Source organism: Anopheles ziemanni, chromosome 3, assembly GCF_943734765.1.
Source record: "Anopheles ziemanni chromosome 3, idAnoZiCoDA_A2_x.2, whole genome shotgun sequence".
In the NCBI taxonomy this organism is placed as follows: Eukaryota; Metazoa; Arthropoda; class Insecta; order Diptera; family Culicidae; genus Anopheles; species Anopheles ziemanni.
Window position 1 is genome coordinate 40,749,156 of NC_080706.1, and position 24,039 is coordinate 40,773,194.

The 24,039-nt window shown below is 45.4% G+C and overlaps 2 protein-coding genes across 2 annotated transcripts in view; both read left to right on the plus strand.

The window, feature by feature from the left end:
• Window positions 1-24,039, plus strand: part of LOC131289166 (autophagy-related protein 16-1) — a 270,121-nt gene that overhangs the window by 204,442 nt on the left and 41,640 nt on the right. The gene's annotated exons all lie outside the window — the stretch shown is intronic.
• Window positions 20,937-22,517, plus strand: LOC131288763 (alpha-amylase B-like). The gene is made up of 2 exons (XM_058317937.1): window positions 20,937-22,415; window positions 22,506-22,517. The coding sequence occupies exons 1-2, from the start codon at window positions 20,937-20,939 to the stop codon at window positions 22,515-22,517; spliced, it is 1,491 nt and encodes a 496-aa protein (XP_058173920.1).

Below are 24,039 nucleotides of genomic sequence, written 5' to 3' on the forward strand. Positions count from 1 at the left end.
GCGAGCGCAGAAGAAAATTGTGCGAGATCTTGCTTTTTTCTTCCGAACTTTTTTCTTATTTCAAGCTTTACAGCTTTGCGTGAACAACCCTGTTTGTTTCGCACCCGAACCGAAGCCAAAAACTTTTACCACCCAGCGCACGCGTGTCCCACGACAGAGACGACGTGTGTTCAGCAAACGACATACATTATTCTCCACACCTTTCTTACACACTGTCGTACCTGTGTTTCCCTTGCGGCAGGAATTTTCCGTTTGATAAATGAAGATGGCTCGCGTTGTCTGCTCTGGTTCTTGGTTGGTTTTTTTTCATCCAACGAATCGTACGATGATGTAGTTGTTTTAATCCAATCACTCACACAACACTCGTGTGGAGCGTTTTTTTTTTTGTTTCACTTCCTTCACTTCATTCCTGGCGCACAGTTCCACCGACTTCCGCCAGCCGGGAAACGCGTGTGTGTGCATCCACGCTAAAGTGGAGCAAAACAAATAGGTTGTTCTGCCTCTCGCGCGCGGCCAAGCGTTTTATTAGAGTGTGACCCTGTTTGGCTGAAGGGCCGAAGAGGCGCACATCTACATTCGGAGGGCAAGGTCGAACACGAATGAAGAAGTTGGCTGCGTGATGGATGAATTCCATCGATCAATGAGGAAGTGTGTTTTATCGCGCTTTTGAATCATAGAAAACACAAACAAGTCTTCATAGGACCTGGTAAAAAGCATAAAGGTCTCTTAGAAAATATAAAATGAATGAATGAAATTAAATAGATAAAGAAAACAATACAAAAAGAACATTACATCAAAAGTATTCAATGTCTACCTCGAAATTGATTCGAGCGCTACAAGATTGGCCCTAATTAATCGGAAAAGAAGTGCATTATGAGTGCGCCCTAATACGATGCCGAAAGGCATCAGACGCGGAGGTTCTCTGTTCCATTTCCATTCATCACTGTTGCCGGTGAATGGGCGAGCGCCCTCACGGTTACGCCCCACGATCGTTGAACATAAAGCCTTGAACCGAAGCCACACGCGCTTTTAATAACTAAATTCATTCATCCAAAAACTTAGCGGTTTTCGGTCCGGTCTCTTTGTTTAGTTTGCCTAGCTGCGTTTTTGCCCCGGCGCAAAGTATAGTTTCATTCACGCCGATCGAGCTCAGTCAAGTGAGCAAGGAAGGAAGGAAGGAAGTTTGAATGTATTAAGAAAAAAGTGCTACCCTTCGGGAGCAGCCTTCCGGCTCCCGCGAACGGTGGGTGCGGTGGGAAAGAATGGGAAAACGGAGTAAAAACGAAAAAAATACAAACAACATTTTCCACCAAACGTGCAAACATCATCCCATCATGGGCGAAGGGAAGCGAAATAACATATTTTGAGATGCATAATACGCACACCTCAACTGGGGCTCGTCGGACTAGTGCTGGCCCACTTTCGGGCGTTCGTTACAGTTAACTTTCGCTCCCATTCGAACCATCCAGCCGAGGGTGCGAGTGCTTAGGCGAAGCGCGGTTATAAAGCGCAAAGCGCAAAGCGCATCAATCAACAAATTTATTAAAGTGCTAATAACACACAAGGTGCACGGGCGGACGGACGGCGGGCCGGCCTTTCTGCTGCAGCAGCTTCCAGCCGGTGTTGGTTTTGTTTTTGCCTGTACTATTTCACTTCCAAAGACTAAAATGTTGCGCTCACGACCGTGAACGCCATTCCTGTTCCGGGCCGGGGATTGAAGATCCCGCACCGCGGGAGCATGTGTGTGAACGGGTTTGTTGTCGCTCACCGACACGATTAGGTGGCCACGCAGATGCTGCCCCCATCCGTCAACATTGTTGTGCGTAAACGGCGGGAAAAAAACAGGAAGTGCAGGCACAGGATGACTAACGTGCCAACATTTACGCGCATCTCTCTGCCACCGGGACCCTGTCTTCTCTCGGACTGCTGTGTCATTCTGGGCGCCTGAAAACTGTTGGTCAACTTCTGGGACTTGGCTTGACGAGCTAACGGGAGACTTTTCACGTGGTGCTTGTCTACTTCGTCCAAGTCGAGTTGCCAGTGTTTGTTCCCTGAAGAGCTGACCACCCCGGCGTTGATTAGGAAGCGTACGTTATGATTAATGGTACCAGCGATGCAAGCGACGGAACACGCGCCCCATGGTTGCCCATTCTGCAACTAACTCGTTAGCGCACGAGCCACATCCCGAACCGACAAAAGCTTTCCCTTTTTCCTCCCGGTCCGAACCTTAGTGACGCATGATTAAAATTAGGCCACTGCGGCGTCGCTGCGGTCGGATGTAATTAAACAAATTATTTCGAAAAACCGTCCCAGCAATGCGCCGGATACGTCGAAAACACTGGAGCAAATTGTTTCGAACGAGTTGAACGATCGGTGCGAGCAAGCGACGAACCCCACTCTACGTAGCAAATTCCCACCAGATCGCTGGGACTCTCGTGAACGCACGTCCATCGCGCCATCCACCGGAATCGGGGTCGTTCGGGCAATAATTTCGCACTAATCAGGACAAAGCGTTGCATTGCGTTGCGGTCATTTCGCTTTCGGTCTAATCTTGTCCTCGCCGCCGTGCCTCGGCTAAATCCTTGTTCGGGGACGGGAGGATGGAAAAGTACCGCCGGTCGTCGGTCGTTAAAGTGTCGCGCAAGACACTCGCGCAACCGGGTAATGAAGGCGTGCGGCATCGGATAGTTCGGGAAACGATCGTGGCATAAGTGAGTGATTAAATTGGACAAATTAGTTTGTCCGCACGGTGGAAAGTGAAATTGTCGCCGCTCGAGATCGTGCGCAAGTCCTCGTTACTGACGGGGATTGTTAATGTGAAGAAATTAACAAGCCTAACGCGCTGCTAATCGTTGCTGCCATCGCTGGGAGAAAAGTGAAAACAAGCAATAGTTGAAACAAAGAATTTATCAGGCAATCGTTTTTAAACCTTCCAGGTTTAATAATCGAATATTTTCTAATATCTACTGAATAACAAGAAATAATCGTTACCACCAAAGTGGAAGAAGAGATATATCCAACAGTTTTAAATGAAATATTGTCCATTTCCTGAAACTTTTCATGGGAAATTAATAATAAATATTTCGTAGTTCCAAAATCTTCAAAAGGCTAATTAGTCTAATTGGTCATCAAATTCAAGTCATGGTTATTTTTTTTCGTTGTTGATTCAGTAAATTCAGTAAAGATTTTTTATCTCATAACCCAAAGGACAAACGGAATAGATAACATTTCTAACACAAACGTGTTCTGTCGTGGAAATTGTGTATATTGTTTCTGAAATGTCGTTTGTACAGAGTTTTATAGCGCTACTGCTGTTAGTTTTAGAGCTTCAACTTTCTAAGTCTAGTGTTGATTTTGAGTCCATGAATATAACGTGCAATGTTTTAAAACAATGTATCAATATTGTAAATTAACTCTATGGTTTAATAACGTCAAAATTCTGTTCAAATGAAATAGAGCTTGAAATCAATTGATCCAAATGATATATTTAAATAAAATAAAAAGATATAAAATAATCTCCTTGGTCGCGATGTAGCTTTATAAAACAATCACGAAACGGTTTATCTGTTTAAAGATTTAAATTGAAAAAAACTAACTGTAAATATGCGCACACAAACTTCTAGATTCATATAGCTTATTTCACAAAATTTCCATTTTTCTTTGTATTCAATGATTTGTTTTGCAAAAATAAACAATTAAAACACACAATATGTTCATAACCGTATGCATCCTCATCAACGGCATATTTTCTCCCATCATTTACCAAAACGTCTTAACTAGACCGTCCGCTTGGTTCAGAGCGTGCCGCCAGAGGCCACCCAATGCTACCGAAAATTCCTCGCCACCCATTACCATTTGTTCCTCCCAGCATAACTATGCAAATTGAGCGCAATCCGCCGAGATGGAGTGTTCTCGATGGCCAACCCCATTAGATGGTCAGAAGAAGAAGGGCCGGAAAGAAAAGCTCGTGGAATATAGATTATGTCATGCATAATAAATTCTCGCCCGCACTGCGCGAGTATTTTTCCCGCTTTTTTTGTTTTTCTTTTGGAAAGATTTGTGTGCTCGAAAGAACACGCTCCCGGGCCGTGGTTGGGAAATCTCCTGCAGGGAATCATGTGACACCGGTTACCGGCTTTCTGTCGCCAACCTGACACGTTCTAACGTTTCCTCTTGTCGGTGTCTTCAATGGGGAGGGGAATTTACATTTTACGACCAACTGACCAGCCGTCAGATGCTGTTGGAAATGTCATTCTTTTTCCCGACGGCTTCCCAGTCAGCAGTCGGCGCTTCAGGTTCCCTCTGCGGAACTAGAACATAATCCTGCTATTCCGATCCTTTCACGATCTCCGATCGCCGATACGATCTCTGAAGATTGCGATGCAAGAACGACCGTCCGAGAGTGAGTTGGTGTGCTAGAAACACAATAATCTTCACTTTATAACACGCTAAATATGCAAATGTCACTCATAAAATGCACTTTCTGTGTTTTTCTGCACAATTGCTGCCCGGAACCCGTTCGTCCACCGACGGCTGAGATCGTTCGACGGGCCGGCAGGATACGACTAGAATCAATTTTCCCCCTCTATCTTGGCCGTTGCCAGTCGATTGCACCGGTTGAGATTAGGAGAGTTTTACTGCGATTTTCCGTTTCCATCTGCTCCAATCAACCGGACTCCGGACAGAAATCAAATTCCGTCCCTTTCGTGACTTGTTTTTTATTGCGCGCCACTTTCCAAGGCGCGCACCCCGAGTCCAGAGCGAGGTTGCACCTTGGTGCATCCGATGTAATTGAGAGAAACTGTTTTCCAATTGACTACTATCCGCTATTGCTTTGCCCTCCATTGATCGATCGATAGAGATTCGTTTCATTATTCCACTCCGGCAGCCGGATCGCGGTGGAATGCAAACTATTTTCGTGCTAATTTCTGGCCACTACTGGAAATGAGCGTTACTTCGGATCATCGATCCGCGCAGGACGAACCGGGCGCTTTGTGTTCTAAATATTTCTCCAATTGCGACGTAAAACTTTCTCGCTAGGGATTAGCCTTGATGCCCGTTTATCGAAAGCGGTGAAACAGGTTGGTTGTATTGTGGACGCGGTTGGTCGTATTCGCTGTTCAACTTCCCTCACGAGCTGTCGTCCCTCGCAGCGTCTTCACCATCGTTGCATCGCAGCATCTCGCCTCGTACCCAGTGACCCAAAGCATGATGCATTCGGATTCTTGCGCAGGAGGGCTCGACTTATGCGCTGTGTAGGTCGATGCAACGGTTCGCAAATGCATGGTTATGTGCCGGTTTTGCGAGTGATATGTGCGGGCGATTTGTAGTTTTCTTATATTTCCTACCGCTTGCACTACCGTATTGAACTAGAACCGTGTGTGTGTATGTGGTGATGTCCGGGTAAGGAAGGGCACAGTTTAAACACCGTTTATCATCACCATTATCTGGGCCTCGGCGAGCTGGCAGGCACACATTTGGCCACTAATACACGCTCCAGAACGTCCCGAGCTCGGGCGTACTATCGGTAGCATCAACCTTCGAAAGCCCTTGCGCTTTACGGGAACTTCCTCCGGGAACGTGTCGGGGCCACAAAGCCGGGTTAAGGCAAGGAACGCTCCGAATCGCAATAAGCGCTGGGTGCTGATTGCCATTTATTTTCATTTATCTACGGTATAAATTACCACCCCCCCTCGGATTCACCTCCGGAGCCACGGCGTGGAGACAGGTTCGCCAATATGCACGCCTCCTTCCGCGAGTGCAGTATATTATTTTGCCTACGCCATACCCTCGGTGCAACCGGGGGTGTTCGGTTGTTCGGAGCGTCGCCTTGCAGTTCACACCTTGGCCACGCGGAGTGGCGAGTCGGGCCTGCACATACATACGTTTTATGCTCCTCACGATGCGTAGGCCGAGGCTGCACATACGGTGTCAAAAATAGGCATATTATTACCGGTAATAATATACATCGATGGAGGCGCTTCCGGACACGCGGGACAATTCTGCTGCTCCTGCTGTAGCGGCACATAATCGTACATTGGTAAATTGAATGTCAAAATTTATTCACTACCGTCTAAGGGTGGGTTAAGGGAAAGAAACGTCGGCGACACGTCACCGATTGAAACCCGAGGAAAGTCACAAGCTTGGATGCGGTGGGGCAGACGGGTGGGCAGACGAAGTTCATGCAAAGGCAAGCGACTTACATTGATTATCGCTAACCGTGCGTGGATAATGTGCACACATTCGAGGCGCCCTTTCGCCAGGTGATGATGGTGATTTGTGCGCAAGAATAGGCCAGAAACCCACAATCATGATCGAGGGCTACCGAGTGACAAGCTATTGTTGTGATTGTTGTGACTGGTCAGTCGTGAGGGCAAACGATGATTAATGAAGTTATCTTGTGGCTTAAACGGCCACAAGTTTAGCACAACACTCGGTGTAACATTAACGGCTATTATCTATTTTACTCCTTTTTGCACAGAGTTTTCTTACAGCGCAAGTGTATAAAGTGTAAGTGTAATATAAAACAAGTACAAAATAGTTATGTAGATTCTGTGACGTAATAATCAATTTATATATACTCTTTATATAAATTCACAGCTTGAATACTTAACAATTAAGTTTCGAAACTAAAATGGCTCTGTTGATGTATTATATGATATTTGTTTAGTACTAGAATTTAGTTATCTTAAACATTGATATGAGAGTGATTTGACAGCTTATAATCTATATCAATTAAAATCAAATGTGTTATCACTTATTTAAAGAAAAACCCTCTCAAACTCACGTCAATACTTTTTATGATAAAATGGAAGTGTAAATTTAAATTAGGTTTATTTGGACATGCCATTATATTGGTGAAGTAAATTTATCAAAACACTAACATTTAATTTCCATTAAATCGACAAGTTGTTGATTGAGACATTCGAAATACTTATCCCAAATAGATATACACTTGTTTGGAAACCCTCTCAAAGCCACTTCAATATCTTTTTCTGGTAAAATGGTGTAAATGGGGAAGGTGTAAATTTTAATTTACAATTAGGTTTGTTTTGACATGTTACAATATTTGTGAGTTTTGATAAATTTACATCAAAACTCTAAAATTTAATTACCATTAAATCGTCATGTTGTTGATTGAGACATACTACTAAGCCGGAGCATATTACAGCCAGATGCAACTCTTACCTTACTCTTAGGAAGCAGATTTGGAGTCATTATCTTCGCTGTACGCTTATCCAACATCTTCATACTAGTAAACCTTGCATAGAAGCAGTTGCAACGGCGCAGTTATTGCAGTGCTTCAGTTCCAATTAAAATTCCTTAAAATCATCTCCGCACGGATTAATTGTTCTACATATCTTCGCATAACTGTACGGTACGGGGGTTTGTAAATCAAGACCCACAAGCGGAACAGCCCTGTAATTGTTCATCAATGACGCAGGAACTCTGGCGAGCGATGCATGCAGCGATGATTGTCCAAATACCGAACATTATTTCCCGTGTGCGCGCGCGCACACCCAAACACCCTCCGATCGATCCGGAATCGCGCACACTTCATCTCCATGCAGCGTTGAAAAATAGGTCAAAGTCAATCGAGCCAGCATGACGTGATGCTTTTCCCTAAGTCACTCCCGGCGCGGTTATGAGAAGGCGAAGGCCTTGTGGGTTTTCTACGGTAGCGCCAGAAAGTGCCCACCGAACAATACCGCACCGTTTCGATAAATTCTGAAATGTCTTGCCCTCCTCCCACGTACTTTTCATCCGGCAGCAAGCCTAGGGCTTATGCTTCCCCGTAAAGTCGAAGGCTGTGAGACCCTGCAAGGTATCATTACGCAATCGAGATGGATATTTTACGCTATTTCACGCCCACCCTAAGCTGCCCGAGTTCGATCGCCGGGAAAAAGGGAGCACGTAAAGGGAGGCAGAACCTAATGCACCGTACCACCACACGGCGTTGGTTGGCAAGGAAAATAGGTGATCTATAAACTCCACCAAGTGACGGTGCGTGAGTAGACGGAATGTCGGAACAGAGAGCGTATGCTTTCGAAGCCGCCCCGAACCCTTTTGCTAACAAGGTGCAAAATATGCAAACTTAATTTGTTTGCCTTATTTGGTGCTTATTTGTATTTTATTATTGCTTCGCCTGCTCCAGATTATCGGCGCACACTTCTCTGCAGCGTTCGGAACGTTTGGATCGCACAAGCCTTTTGGGGCGAGTGAGGAGTTGTTCTTCGTGCACGCGCACCTCTAGGAAAATTCCCCGCCGTCCGTCGTCCGTCGCTCGGCGAGTGCTCTAATTTGTATTTCCCTTACGCTCGGTCCGTTCTTCGAGAGACGGGTGTGCGCAGGGGGAGCAGAAATTTAGAAAAATTGCAGACACGTTCACGCGCATGATCGTGCATAGGTTGGAGCAAGCCCCAGAAGAGCCAGCCCGGGCCAGCCCGGGATGACAGTGTAGGAAAATCCTTGCAAATTGCATGATATCTCCCCCCCCTATGAAGCGGGGATTCGCACAACAACGCCTCGCGAGCGGACCGCACCGTGCGAGTAATTGGTAGCGAAAACATTGTCGGAACCGAAAATTAAAAGTGTAAATAAACAAACATCAGCATAAACATTGCAATCGGCCGCATTCATCGTCTCGTGTGGAGGGGGAAGGAGGAGTGTCGGCTAACGGTCCGGCATCAGATGCAGAACTTCTCGCAGGAGTCACCGAGTTTCTCGCCCCGTTTCGGGCCGTTCCGTTTTGCTGAAGGGTCACTCGGGAAGAGGGCCCTACTTTACGGCCCTTTGCGACGTCATGCTAATCAGTTTGGCGCGCTGCAGACGGGTGATAAAATAAAATGGGTTAACTGGTGCACATCGTGAGTAATCTGTGCTCGCCGTTTGATCGTTGCATCCCCCCACCAATGCACGACCTACCTTGGACGGGATGTGGAGTTTGTTTCGGGATACATTCGATTGCACTTTGATAAGCCAGTTTGTTGGTAAGTTTTATGGCCCTTCGCCGTGTTACTTTCGCTCCGGATACAAATGCGTCGAAATGAGTCGCTTAGTTCGCGCGAAAAGGGGGAGAAGTGCGGGACCTATTTTTCTCTTCAGATGGAGATATATTCTACCCAGCCCCACTAAAGCTCATCGCTAGGTATCGCCATTAAATCCACCACAAAAGTGCCCACTGGCTATGAGAGCATCATTTCGCAAACATTACGAGGTTAGGTCCATTATCGGGGCATTTTTTTTGTTCTCTTGTACAAAAGGGTACCCTTGTTTTTTATAGAAATAGTCTAATTGTTTCGTTCGCCGCCAAGCCTTTACGCCATACGCCTTTACGATAAGATTATGCAAATGATGTACTCTGTTGTTCCACCGTTTGATCGTTGTACGAAAAAGAAAAACTCCAACCGAAACTAAAGTTCTCATCGAGTTCGCTGACGCCACCCTACCACGTATGTCCACGAGAAGTGGAGAAAGACACAATGCCGGTGCTGCCGGCCGACCATCCACAGGGGCATGATTTGAGGGAGATTAATTACTACTTTTACCGTTGCGACCCTTTTCTTCCTCCCCAACGATGTGCGTTTTCCACGCGGTCCTCCAGGATGGTCCAGGGGGGACGCGTCCAGCTTTGCCTATTATTGTGGTGGGCGGTCCAACCCGCGGATGGCGAAAACTGATAGCCCCCAAACGGAACGGAACGCACACACGCCGACGACGCTCGCGATGGGAAAAACAAATAACCGGAGCGCGTACGGCCAGATCCTTATCCGGCGTCGGGTCGGGATCGGTGTAGAATCGGGTAGGGAATCTCGGAGGAGTGATGGGGGGATGCACGGCCGAGGGCAATATTTTACGGCCCAAGCGGCGGTGGTGGTCCTCTATTTGGATATTCGCAGGCAAGCTTCCATTCGGCTAGCGCACGTAAAGGTGAAGCGAAACTTCCGGCTACCAGAGTTCCCCGGGTTTTTCACGCTGCGACCAAGCTTTACGCGGTTCGGTTCTGCAGGCGCCCATTGATAATACGTAATAAAATGCAGCGCTGGACGCGGGGATGCGACCGCTGGCTCATAAGTTCCAGTGCTCTGGTTTTTTTGTAGTTCTACGCTTTGTGCATGTGATCTCATCTTGCCACTCGAAGGTGGCCAAGGTAAGAATGTTTTATTTTCGATGCAAACCACCGCCTCATGTGTTCCAGCACAGCCCCTCCTGTGCCCGGCTGCATAGAGAAATGCACCGAAGCAACAGGTTACACAACCTCTGTTGGTCGTCGGGCAGGAGGGACGGTAGGCAGAAGAAGCAGCAACATTAAGCCCCGCAAGCAATAGGCCATTCGCCCAACACCCTTAAACACACAAACGGCGTGCACATGCATGCGGCGCACGAGCGGCCACGAGATGAAATGTGCGGCATTTATGATAAGGACGATTTATCGGAAGAATTATGGGATTTAAGCCACCCCCCCCCCCTCCCCCCTCGCCCGCCTCGGCTGGTGGCAGGTGGGCAAAGAATTTCAAACACTCGAACCCGAAGGGAACTGGCACTGTGCCGAATGGAAATACCGGTTGCAGGTTGTGATGATAAACGGTAGATTATTAAGCGTATGCCGCTGCCGAGCATAAGCGATGGTATGTATGCTAGTACTTTAGCACTCGGATCCACCGCAGCTGATAAGTAAACAGCTCAGTACAAAGCGGTTTTGTGTTTGGCTTTTTTGTCTTGCTTTCCTGTGTACTAAATGATGTCCTGTTTTGCTGTTTGCTTTAAGTAGAATGGATTACTTCATGTTAGAGAAATTATCTTTTCTCATGCTGAATTCAAGCAATGTACCACTTAGTTTCGTAACTCTTATGAACCAGCTCAAATTATTTCTGGTGTGAATGTTTATGGGTTATACGAGGTGTTAAATAATAACTTCTCAGAACAATTTAATTTCCACCAATCAACTTCTCATTTTAAGTATATAATTTTATTTCTTCGGCCTTAATTCGACTATATGTATTTTTTTATTCCTGCTGCTTTGTTTATTATGTTGAAAATTGTGTTAAATTGAGTGAAAATGGTAAAATATTCATTGGATACTCTAAAGTTGTCAGGGCTGTCACACAAATAAAAAATATTTGTAATACGAATAATAATAACAATAGTAATGACAATAACATTATTTCAATCAATAACCCAGACATATAAAATAAGTGAATCCTACTGATGTACAAATCCAATCGACAATGCCCAATCCATAGTTAATTCGTAAAATTTGTATTGTTATCATTGTTTCATTCTAAAGCTTCACTATGAAGCCAACTTTATAGTTGCTTTTAAAAGTTTTAATAAATTTGAGCTGCATTATAACACATTATTAAGTCATATGCATTATGTGGTTTTGTTTTTATTTTCTTAGTCAATTTTATATTATTTCATTATCCAATAGTCGGTTTAATGGCCAAAATTGACCAAACTACATTATTTTAATTAACAAAACGTTTTGTGCTATTAAGATAAAACAGTTTAAAATTAGTTGAAAATAAAATTATTTTTTTTATAAATTTAAACTAAAAATGCCAAATATAAAATTTCAAATTTTCGGAGAAAAGAGTTTTTTTTTGTAGCTGTCAATTTAACCAGTTCCTAGAAATTTATAATTTCTTAAGAATGGTCCATAATCAAAAATATTAAACGCCATAATTCAATTTGAGTACAAAAGTAATCTTAATTCTTTTCTCAGTTGAATATAAAACCAACCACTGGTGCATCTACGGTTTTATTTCGTTATTAAAATGGGTTGCTCGCAACACTTGACAAACGGTGCCCATTTTTGGATTATTGGAATGTGGATTTTTGAAACCTGTGTATTGGTTTAATTGTGGTTCCCTGTAACATACTTACACATACAATATTATTCAAAGCCCCCCTTTTCCAATCGAGCACCCTTAGCCCCGTGCCATTAAATGCACACAACAGTTGCGCTTGAAAAATGGATCCGTTGGCAAATTAAGTCAGATGAATGAAATAAATAATCTTCAATCGCAAGCAGATCTTCAAACGGTACCGAGCGCAGACGCCCACCCGGCCCCACACAATGTGCAAATTGCAACGACCTGCCGGTTGGCTGATAAATAGCTCCCAGTTATTGGTTATTAGGGGAAAAAATGGGAGAAGGTTAAGCACCTTCCGGCGCGGCTCAGTTGCCTGCGTTGCGTAGGGTAAGGGGTGGAGGGCCGTATCATTCACCCTATTCGCCGCACTTTGCGGCTCCGGAATGATCGGATTGGAGTATTATTGCGCGATATTACTATTATTACTATTCAGCCCTTTCTTTGGCCTTTTTTTTCTTCGGTGGTTCCTTAATTTAAATATCCCGCGCGGTTTAGCCGAAGCGCGACCCAAGCGCGACCCTTTTCGGTTCGCTCGCAAAAGCGGGCGCGTTTACTTTAGGAACCCAACAGTGTATGCACAGGGCCGGTGTGTAATTTATCTGGCCATCAACGCGATCGGTGTGCGCGGCGGTTCTGTACCGGGAATAGGCCACCGCCTGTTGGAAGGGCTGCAAGATACGCTCCTCAAGATAATAATGTTATTACTGGGAGGATGCGGTGGAAGAAAGGCCGGAAAAAGACGTGCTGCACAAATAACGGTGGCGCATGGAGGCAAAAGAAAAGAAGAATCGATATCAGTCGTACACTAAACTCGCCGGAGAAAGCATCCCAAAGCGAAAGATGCACCGGAGATGCACAAACACACAGCGAACGGGTTGGTTTCGCGCCCGCCGAGTCGCTTCATCGATTGGTTTTTGTGCAAAACGCACCCCGCCCACGTGTCCGGAGTCAAGTTACCGGTTACGGGAAGTCGTGAGGGGGAGGGAAGAGTTCGAAGTGGTCTCGACTCGACCGCTAGCCATGATCCGGCCCGTCGCCACCATCGTGCGCGGAGCAATTCAATTTATCGTTATTTATATCAAAAGATTTATAAATTACTCTTGTTATTAATATTATTAGTATCGAATCAAGGCGCGGGCTGGCGGCCGTCGTCGCCCGCCATTCGTGATGCCTTTCATCTCCTCGGCTCGCGTAAGATTATCGAAGCCGGATGGAACGGGCCGTAGAGACGCAGCCGAGATTGCTCGTCGGAAATCGTCGGGATGCCGTGGCAGGAAAAACGCTGTGGCTACATCGGTCAAGTAACCGATCAGCTGCCCGATCCGTTTCGTTCGCTTTGTCGCAGCACATCAGCAACACGATCATCAGCTCACGTGAAAGGTCCGGAAAAAAGGAAAAATCAACCCTCGGAAACCACGCGGATGAACCCGCAGAAATATTACTCAGGAATAAATTGAAATTAACACTTGCCATTAACACTGGCCCGCTTGCATGGAAAGGAAAACGCTCTCCCTTCGGAACGAGCGGGAAGCAAGGAACGGGGGGATGTGGGAGGCGCCATCGTTGTTGGCGACATCTTTGACACCATCGCGCGCCGGCGGCCCTTTCCTCGGCCAATGAAACGCAGATCCGTTGCCGTGCGGGAAATGGGTTTCTGAGCGATTCGATCCACTCGATCCCCCACTTTTTCACCCGATCTTCGGTGTCTTCATCAAACCGCGTACTCGGGCGGACACCGATCCGAAAGGTGCTTTGTCACTGAGGTGCGCACGCGCGCTCGCGAGCTTGCGTTTTGATAAGATAAGTTGAGCTTTCAGCGCGGGCCTGATTTCCACGCTCGCCTGTTGGTTCCTCGATCGGCTGCTTAGTTTGTAATACAATCTTGATGTGGCCCTTTCTGGGAGAAGGGTGTTGGTGCGTCTTCCCGATCGCCTTCGATATGTTGCGTCGCCCTAACATGACAGCTACTTAAGCGATCGCGCGTCAGTGGGAAGTCAATGAGGGTGGCACCTTTAGGGGGCAGTTGATGCTGCACACTTTCCATTCTCCCCAGTGCAATTTGCAAATCGAACAAGCCGTTCTGTCAGTTTTTGTTAATGTTTCAATTCGCGCAAATGTAGATCGATCCTCGGTAGGGAACCATTTGACCACCATGGAAATGTTGTATAGCATTTCATTGGTTGTTGATTGTCGAACCGTTTGATTTGTTTCTTGTTAGCATGGGAAGTCTGATCATTTTAAGATATGATGTTCAATGTAGACAGGTTTTTTTGTTGGTGTGTATTTTTTCTATACTGATATATATAATTTTTTACATCCTGTTTTCTTATCATTTCTTCTTTGTCTGTTGAGAAACTGATTTAAATACATTTTCCAATTTAACCAGTGAACATACTACAGTGAACAAATTTTTAATTGTCGTGACTGAAAAGGAGATTTAAGGATAGAAATAATTTCTCTTCACTTCACTTTTTTTTCCTTAAAATGAATGAGACAAAACTACACGGCCATTTTGATTGCGTTAAGTAACCTCGAGTTGGAAGGTACAAGATTAAAACATGGTTTTTTGGAACATGTGTCACGTAATAAACAAAATTTTAAGTTAAATATATAAAACGTATCAAAATGTGTAAACCCATAATTTTTCTATTGATTCTGGGTAAGTGAAACAAAAGCACTTTATGATATAGTGTACAACAACTAACTGCATTCCTTTACATGCATTGTGGCATTTCCTAAGATATGCATTAATTTTTAATTGATTTAACATTTATTTAAATCGTCTTTATTTATTATTCTTTTCACTGAAACGATTGACTTTTGTATATCAGCACATCTTGCGTCTTTGCTGACACAACCGGGAATTCGCTCAATAACCTACTTCTTGTAATCGAAGGATGAACAAAATTTTCATACTGTACCATTACCTCAACAGCTTCAATAATACGCTTCGAAGCTAATTAATAGACACAGCGCTCCACTAAGCTAGCCTGGAAGCAGAATGAGTAATGCATTTTCCTAACTCTGAAATCCCATGAATCGATTGTGGAAAGGTCGGTGCAGATCCTACGGACAGTCACATCTCGCTGACAGAAACATGCTGATTGGGCCGTACCTTGGCGAGAAAGTCAAATTGCAATTGGCCCTTCCGGATGGCTGCACTTGGGAATCAAATTAGGAAAGGGAAACTCGATCCACTTTTTTGCCGGTTGGAATTCTAACGGCCGAGCATATTGCGCTCCGGTCCGCAGTCAGTAGGTGAACGGAGTGAAATGCACTCCTAAGCCCCACTAAATCACTTGCACTTCGGCAAACTCATCGGAAGGTTGCTAAGAAAAGCAGCTAAGAAAAAAAGCAACTAGCGATGCGCGGACCACTGTCGACTGTCGCTTGTGGAGGGCTTGCCGTCGGAGTCGAAACGATAAATCACAGCTACCTTCACGCTAGAGCTATCCAGCTTCTTCGACCTACCTGGCGGTCCTGACTCATCGAAGGAAGCCGCCGTTCATTTTCTTTTGCACGTCAAGGTTTTCCTCGTCGCCACGGAAGAAAATAAAAACCTGCGGTACACCTGAGTGCCGTGTGAACAATCGGTAGAATTGAAAGAGGAAATAAATTATACGCTTTCAATTGAAGCTGTGCAATCGGTGCACCCGACGGTGCATCCTGTCACCGAAGGGGCGGTGTCCGTGACGGCAGGGTGTGGAGAAAATATCTTAACTTTTCCTTCAATACCATCTTGTGGAACCTTGTCGTTAGAAAAAAATGGATCTAAGGCTTAACCTTAAAATCTTGGGTCCTGCAACTGCCCCTTTTTATATGGCCGATTTTAAACACCCACTTTTTTCATGCACAATTATAAATTCGGGATATTGTTTGATACGGAAATTAGTTGTAGTTATATATTTTATGTTAAAACAAATATTTGAATTTCATTAATAATAATTTCCATCAGTTGGAAGGTCATACGGGATTTTTTAAATGAAGATATTTAGTAAATAATTTAAAATTTGACTTTTTTCAGAAGTAGCAAAGCAGAAAAGGGCTTGCAAAACATTAAACTAACATTGGAAATTGTTTTAAAACGCTCTATTGCTTAAATGAATTATGTTATTTTAATCGTATTTACATACAAACAATTTATAAAATGGGTAATAAAAAATTAAATAGTTCAAGCGAAACGGGTGGAGAATAAATTTGAAAAACTTCATTTCGGTCGCTTTGAAAAGCGTCTCTTTTGAAATAATTTCTACTTCGTTTTCTCGAAAAAAATCTTTTCATGAGAATCTATTGAGTCTTCATCCAACTTTCACCCGCAGATAATCCGGGAAATCCTTTCGATGGCTGTACAACACAATAGACCTGGCCTCTTTCATTGGAATGAAGAAAGGATTTTCCTTCACTTATTTCTTTTCCTTAGAAAATTAATTACCTTCTCTATGTGGCCATCGGTTGGATTCGTTTTCGGAGTCATCCGAACCGAACCGATCGGGAAGCAGGAACAACTGACCGTTTGGAAAAGTGGCACACTTTTCTTATTGCTCCTCCTTCCCGCTGCCAATCATCTCAAATCATATCGTAGATCGCGGTCCATTGTACGTGGTCCATTGATTGGAGCGAAAGGCTGTGGAACCGTGCTGGCAATGCTTCCGAGCCAATCACCACCCATAAACGCATCAGCCATAGGACGCACGCGTTAAGTACGGTAGCTCGGCTGGAGAATAAAACAATTGAAAATTAAAATAATCGGAACACTGGTCATGGGGGAACGCCCCACAAGACCTCTACCATTAATCCAATTAAGGGACGAGAGCCACCTCTGCTAGTGTGCGTAGTGCGGCTATGAATCACCGACCGACCGTACACATGCTTCGGAATCGGTGCGATTACCTGTGTAACGATGCAGAATGCTCATCGAAAGACGGCCAACGATGATGACGGTGCTGCTGCTGATGATGATTCCATACAACATGCGCACCGCCTAACCGTCGGTCAAAGCCACACCGAGGTTTTGTGGTCCAACCCCCGGGGTCTAGATGGGCGCCCAACATTGGCCACCAGGGAACTGGCTAACGTGTGGCGTAGATGGATGGAAGAATCGAACCAGCTATTGCTTAAATTAATTACGAAAGAAAACGCATCCATCTAGCGATGCAGAGCCGGTATGGGACGGCGTGTGGAACGTTTTCACGGTCAAGTAGACACACGGTGGGCGCCGCCTCCACCACGTTGACTGCGATGGCCGAGTAAGTCACTGATAATGAATGGTACCGGGGTGGCCATACTCTCCCAGGGAACACTGCACTGCGTCGCTCCGTTACGAAGATTCAATCCACGTGCGTCTATGGGAAGAAGTCGACGCACGTTGCCCGGTCCCTCCTAAGTCTTCAATGTTCGAAGCCAAGGTTAGCCCTTTCGAGTGGCCCGTACACCGTTTTCCAGATGATCCACCGGTTGCCGATGGGGGAGTCTATAATTTAATAACTAATTAATTTAATTATTATTTGTTATACAACAATCTGCATCGGATCTACCACTTGACGAACCCGTTGGGGGGAGGCTCCATCTTCGCACCCAAGCATGTCGAGAGCTTTATGGCTTCAGCATAGTTTGCAGATTAGAGACTGCCCGGCGCGGTGGCTTACTCCATGGTCGTGGCTCCGGTGCAGATTTATTTACACGCACGGCAAGTGATCGATACCGCTTAATTGCGAGTCGCCACGCACGGTTTTATTTGCTTCCGATTTCGATTCTTCCTTGCCCATGTAGATCCGCTCTGCAAGTAAAATGTAGACAAACAAAATGTAAGAATTGCATTAATTGCGTTCGGCGATGCCGCTGGACCGATTGTTTTCCACCAACTTCCCGCACTTCCGAACTTCTTCGAACTGCATCGAACTGGAGTCCACTGAGACTAAGAGAAACGACGTCACGCCACAGAGTGTTGGTGGTGACGGTGAATCCCGGTCGTCACGATTTGCGCGCCGCCAGACGCTTCTCCGCCTACGGAGGTGGAAACGACGTTCGCCTTCCCGTTACCTTAGTGACTTGGGGGTCGGATTGAAGTCCATCCTCCCGCGCGTGTGTGTGTCGCTCGGCCTGGAATTCAAAGTCGCGCCATCCAACGGCTCGAATCTTTAGGGACTGCAGCGCTTACCAATCGGGATGGTTCGATGTGTTTTTCAACTCGTCCCATCACAATTGCAACTTTTCATCTGCAACCTCCCCGTGCACGAGTGGAAAACTCATTTGTGGCTGGCGCAACCGACCGGCAGCGCCTCCCCCCAATGACGGCCACTAAAGCCACCGGTTCGATTTCTTCCTTTTTCGTCGCTAATTGAAACGATTATCGAAAGTTTATCGACAAAACCACCCATTGCCAGATATGGCTTTCGTTTGTACGAATTCGAATTCCCCACCCCAACGGGTTCGCGATTTCTTTTTTCCTGCTCCTGCCCTTGCACTAAAGACGAGTTATCACGTGGACGGGCGCACGGAAGAAGATACAGTTTTGTTTTTTTGCCTTGATAACTTCACCCCATTCGGTAGGAAATCGATGGGAATCGCATCGACCAGTATGCATCTACTTTTGTCGTCCGATGGGCTCTGCACCTACCCCGCTGTACGACACCGTCCTCCTGGTGCATTTGATCGCGCGGAAGATTCGCGAAGGGGTCATCGCTGTCGCGACGCGATCGGGCTGCCCTTCGCGGTAAGGTTATGAGAAAAATGCGACGGGAAAATGGCTAATTAATTGAATTTATTGTTGCCCCAAGGTAAAGCTTTGGTCGGCGCACCGAACCCGCAACTGGCTGCAATGTAGGGCGACTTTTAACTGGGAAGAATTGCATTCGCGGGTTGAATGATCGTTGCAATGATGTGCATTGATTTGGTGAAGTTGTAGGGCAGTGGATTTTGGTTTTGGTTTTAGATTTCACAATAAAATCCACTTAATTACCACTTCTTGAAATGCACAAAGTCGAGAAGTATTCTTAGTAACATTTCGGCACAATACAATGTTATTGTGATTTTTAGTTATTTCAGTGCATATAAAATTAGTCATCTTTCACGTAACCTTAGACAAATATGTCATATGTAACTGAACACACATATGTAACTGAAACAAAATCACTTTACCGATGTATGATTACAACGTTCAACTCTCTTTTTCCATCTCATCTTGCTGTCTTGCATCATAGCAAACCTTTTCTGTCAAATTGCTACAAAAGTTATTATTTTCAACTGTTTTCTGTTATCAATTTGTCGTATGTCACGAAAACTGTATTTAATTTCTGAATAGTAACTGTAAATGTAATCTTATATCAAACTGTAAATGTCTGAACAGCATTTAGGAAAGGAAGCAAATAATTAATTTTTAAATTTAAAATGTTACAAACATTGTTATCAACTACTGTTTAACAATACAAGCAGTCATATGCCACACCAATGAATCTCCTCGTTCATAAACTAGCAGTCCAGTCTATCGAAGATGGCGACTGATTGACAAGACTGACAAGTTTTTACCATCAGAGTGCTTTTGGATTGATGTGCAAAATATTGTTTATCATACACTTGAAGCTAAATCATTCATCATAAACCAACGAATACTTTCTGTTTTGTTCTTGTACTATCAATTTTCATTAATGATGTTTTAATACTTTTTCATGAATTTTTATGTTTTCAATATTTTTTAGATTTCTAGTCTTTTATCTTTTAAGATTGCAAAAACGAAGTTCATTTTATAATATAATTGTCACTGTTATAGGGTTTACGCTTTGGAAACCATTATAAGCTCCTTTTAAATTCTACAATAACTGGTTGTTTGCTAATTAATGAACGTTGCAATCCATCCCTTAGGAACTGTTTTCTCTTGAATTTTGTTACGATTTCACAACTCGATGAAATAATGCAGAACCATCTTCTGAACCGCTTCTCTTAATTTTCCTCCTTATCGATTAACCTTTCCCATGCCCCAAACTGACCATATTCTAGAAACATGTTTTTCCCGCATGTTCGACCCCACCTCCCCCACGAAGCTTTTACAGGCGTTTGTCTCGCGTGACAAAATTAAATAAATTTTATGACATACCTCTCCTGGCGCCGATAACACAGTCACTCAAACGGTGCGTGATCGATCATTCTCTGCCAGCGTGTCTTAATCCCTTAAAACGAATACTTTCTGGCCAAAAAAGGCACCCCCAGTCGATCACGGTGGACCACCGCGACGCATTACCTCCTGGAGTTATGGCTTTTTAACGGCTCGCGTCGCTTATCAGATGCAGATAGCGAACCAGCTTCAACCCGAATTTGTTATATGAACGAAGGTGTAAAGCATTGCCACAGTAGCGTATTTGGTATCGGATTTGTTTTATCTAATCGTGCGTACGATCTACACCTATCGATTACCGACCGTAGAACATAATTGCTTATAGTCGAGCGTGACGAACCGGTGGTGAAGGGGGCTGGCAGAGCGCAGGGTGGAAAATTGTTCCACAACACTCTGGACTTTCCGTAATCGTACAAAGGACAACGCATCGGTGGCAGCACGCCGGAAGCATCTTCTGTTCGCGCCGACCATTAAATCCAATCACGTACACTTGTCAATCCAATCTGCGACTCTACGTAGAAGACGACACAACTCACACAGAACGTTTACTACGTGTGTGTACTATAGCTGCAGCATGATAAGAAGGAATATTCTCAGGGCTGTAAACATTATCGTTAGAGAAAGATCTCGTTGAACCACAAGGGAGGGATGGTTGGGGTTGTCGGTTTGCGGAGCGGTTTCTCCGGTTGACGCGGCGTCAAACCATCGCCGTACGATGAGCTGATTGATATTATGTTACACGCCGTCAGATAAGCCACCATCGAGTTGAAGTCTGAAGCTGGAACTGGGGCAGGGCACACGATTGCAAAATCCCGCGGTTATCATTGCAGCGTACTATCAGTGTTTCGGTCGTATAAAAGCAGTGCCATGGAATTGGTTCGCTACAGTTTGGAGAATTGTTCCAACGCGCTACAACCTCTAGACCGTTTTGTGAAGTGACCAATCCAATCAGAATGCGCGCCTTCGTGTGCATGCTTCTGGCGGCCTTGGCCGTGGCAGTGAGTGGCCAGTTCGATACGCACCAGTGGGGCGATCGAAGCGGCATCGTCCATCTGTTCGAGTGGAAGTGGAACGACATTGCGCGCGAGTGCGAGTCCTTCCTGGCCCCGAAGGGATATGCGGGCGTGCAGGTGTCGCCCCCGACGGAGAACGCTGTCGTCTGGAGTCCGCGCCGTCCGTGGTGGGAGCGCTACCAGCCGATCTCGTACGGTCTGACCACCCGCTCGGGCAATGAGGGCGAGTTCGCGGACATGGTCCGTCGCTGCAATGCGGTCGGTGTGCGCATCTACGTCGATCTGGTCATCAACCATATGGCCGCTATCAGCACCAACGGTGGAACCGGTGGATCGCAGGCGAATGCCGGTGCCATGTCCTTCCCGGCCGTGCCGTACGGAGCGAACGACTTCAACACGCCCTGCTCGATCTCGAACTACAACAACCCGATCGAGGTGCGCAACTGCCAGCTGGTGGGATTGCCCGATCTGAACCAGGGCAACAACTGGGTCCGCGACAAGATCGTCGAGCTGATGAACAAGCTCATCGGACTCGGTGTCGCTGGTTTCCGTGTGGACGCCGTCAAGCATATGTGGCCCGGCGATCTGCAGGCCATCTACAGCCGCATGAACAACCTGCCGACCAGCCATGGATTCCCTCCGAATGCTCGCCCCTTCATCACGCAGGAGGTCATCGATTTGGGCGGTGAGGCGATCAGCAAGAACGAGTACACGCACCTCGGTACGGTGACGGAGTTCCGCTTTTCGGCCGAGATCGGCAAGGCGTTCCATGGACGTAACTCGCTCCGATACCTCAGCAACTGGGGTCCCGCTTGGGGCTTCCTGGAGTCGCATTTGGCCCTGGTGTTCGTCGACAACCACGACAACCAGCGTGGACACGGTGCCGGCGGTGCCGACGTCCTCACGCACAAGGTGCCCAAGAACTACAAGATGGCCTCGGCGTTCATGCTGGCGCATCCGTTCGGAATCCCGCGCGTCATGAGCTCGTTCTTCTTCAACGATGGAGACCAGGGACCGCCCTCGGATGGCGATGGTAACCTGAGCTCGCCGATCATCAACGCGGACGACTCGTGCGGCGGTGGCTGGGCGTGCGAGCACCGGTGGCGTCAGATCTACAACATGGTCGGCTTCCGTAATGCGGTCGCCGGTACCGGACTGAACGACTGGTGGGACAACGGCAACAATCAGATCGCTTTTTGCCGTGGCGGACGTGGTTTCGTGGCCTTCAACTTGGAGGGTTACGACCTGAACCAGAACCTGCAGACGTGTCTGCCGGCCGGTACGTACTGTGATGTGATTTCGGGCAGCAAATCCGGCAGCAGCTGTACTGGAGCCAGTGTCACCGTTGGAGGCGATGGACGCGCCAACATCTTCATTTCCAGCAACGCTGAGGATGGTGTCCTTGCTATCCATGCTAACGTAAGTTGACAGCTTCAGAAAGCAGTTGAATCATATGTCACAAAATTGCATGGTATTTTACAATATTTTCTTTTCTTTTTATCTTTTTAGTCCCGGCTGTAAGACTTTTTCATGCGAGGTGCTCTCAGGGCGACCAGAAGTTGTACAAATGTTAAATAAATTAAAAGCATTGTAATAAAGCACACAAGTTTATTTATAGTTTTAAAAATTTAGAGAAATAATTTGTCAAAATTTGGTTCTTATATTTTTCAATGACTATAACCCAATGTGGTTATGCAATCAATGATTTGATTACTCATAACTGAAATGAAGCTACAACCAGCAAACGGACCAGCTAACAAAATTTTGAAAACCATAAGTCAAATGCTTCTTGAAAGTCCAAAGATCAAATACCTTGTTGACTTTTGAATTTCTTTGGCGTTATCAATTCGTCATTGTTGATAATACTAAAACGTAAACGATTGCGCTGAGCGTACCACTGAGCGGCCAATCAATCATTTTCTGGTGGCGTACTCCAGCACGTTCTTCTGTAGATTATCAGCATAAGTTGATTACGCTTATGCGACTCGTAGGTTGGCTGAAAATGTTCTTGGTTTGAGTTTAAGCATCTTTTTAACGATTAAACTCTTTCCATCTCATGGTAATTAAGCACGTTATACGAATGTATAACTTTACATATGAAACTGATCTCACGTTAAACTCAATCGTAAAGGTTTTTGTACAAAACTCTGAACGTTAAAACTTTACACTGCATCTGAATTAACCAGCCCGGATAAAAAGACTATGAAACAACAATAGTCAAACCGTGTTTCGAAGTTACAAGAGAATCCTAAGTCTAAGTCTGCAAGAATTGGATGCACGAAGCTAAACCCTGCACTCGCTGGAAGAGCCTACAAAAAGCCTTCTAACTGTCGTCCGGTAACCCAGTTTTTGAAGTAGTAGTTCACCCGAGATGAAACCTATTCCTCAAAATAAAGCTTTGCATCTCCAACATGTGTCCAAGAAAAGGAAAAGTAAGCTCAAAGGAATCATTTGTAAGTTAAACTGTTCCGTAATGAATGCCAATATCAATAGCATTGGCTCTCGATTTGCGATACTTTATTCGCGGTAGATCAGCGAATTAGTGATGAGAGTAACAACTCTTTTTAGAGATTTCAATCAGAGTGAATAATCATCACGATGATTCTAATCTTTAAGTCAATGTTTCGTGATTTAAAATGTGTAAAATGAATCTCAAAAGAGTGAACGAGTAAGTAAAAGAATCACTAGTCGTCATAGAGATTCGAATCTCAAGTTGTGATTCGAATCCCATCTAGTGATTTGAATCCCAGTTTGGGAATCGCTACATGGGATTTGAATCACAACTTCTAGTGATTCGAATCCCAGTTTGTCAGTTTGGGAATTATCACTCCGAGCGCACATCACTACAGCGAATAAAATGAACTTTCGATTCGAATAAAAACCCAAATGAAGTCCATCCTGTTGAGCTTTTAATATCGAACCGTCGCTTTGTTATCGCAAACTGGGCGCATGAGTGACTCTGGAATCCTAACGTTCATTCGTTTTTTTACTTGAGGAAAGAAACGTGCCAGGCCTGACACGAGACCAGACTCTCGCCTAGAGC

What these genes read in the sequence shown, in the direction of transcription:
- LOC131288763 (XM_058317937.1), top strand. Translation starts at nt 20,937, where the DNA reads ATGCGCGCCTTCGTGTGCATGCTTCTGGCGGCCTTGGCCGTGGCAGTG.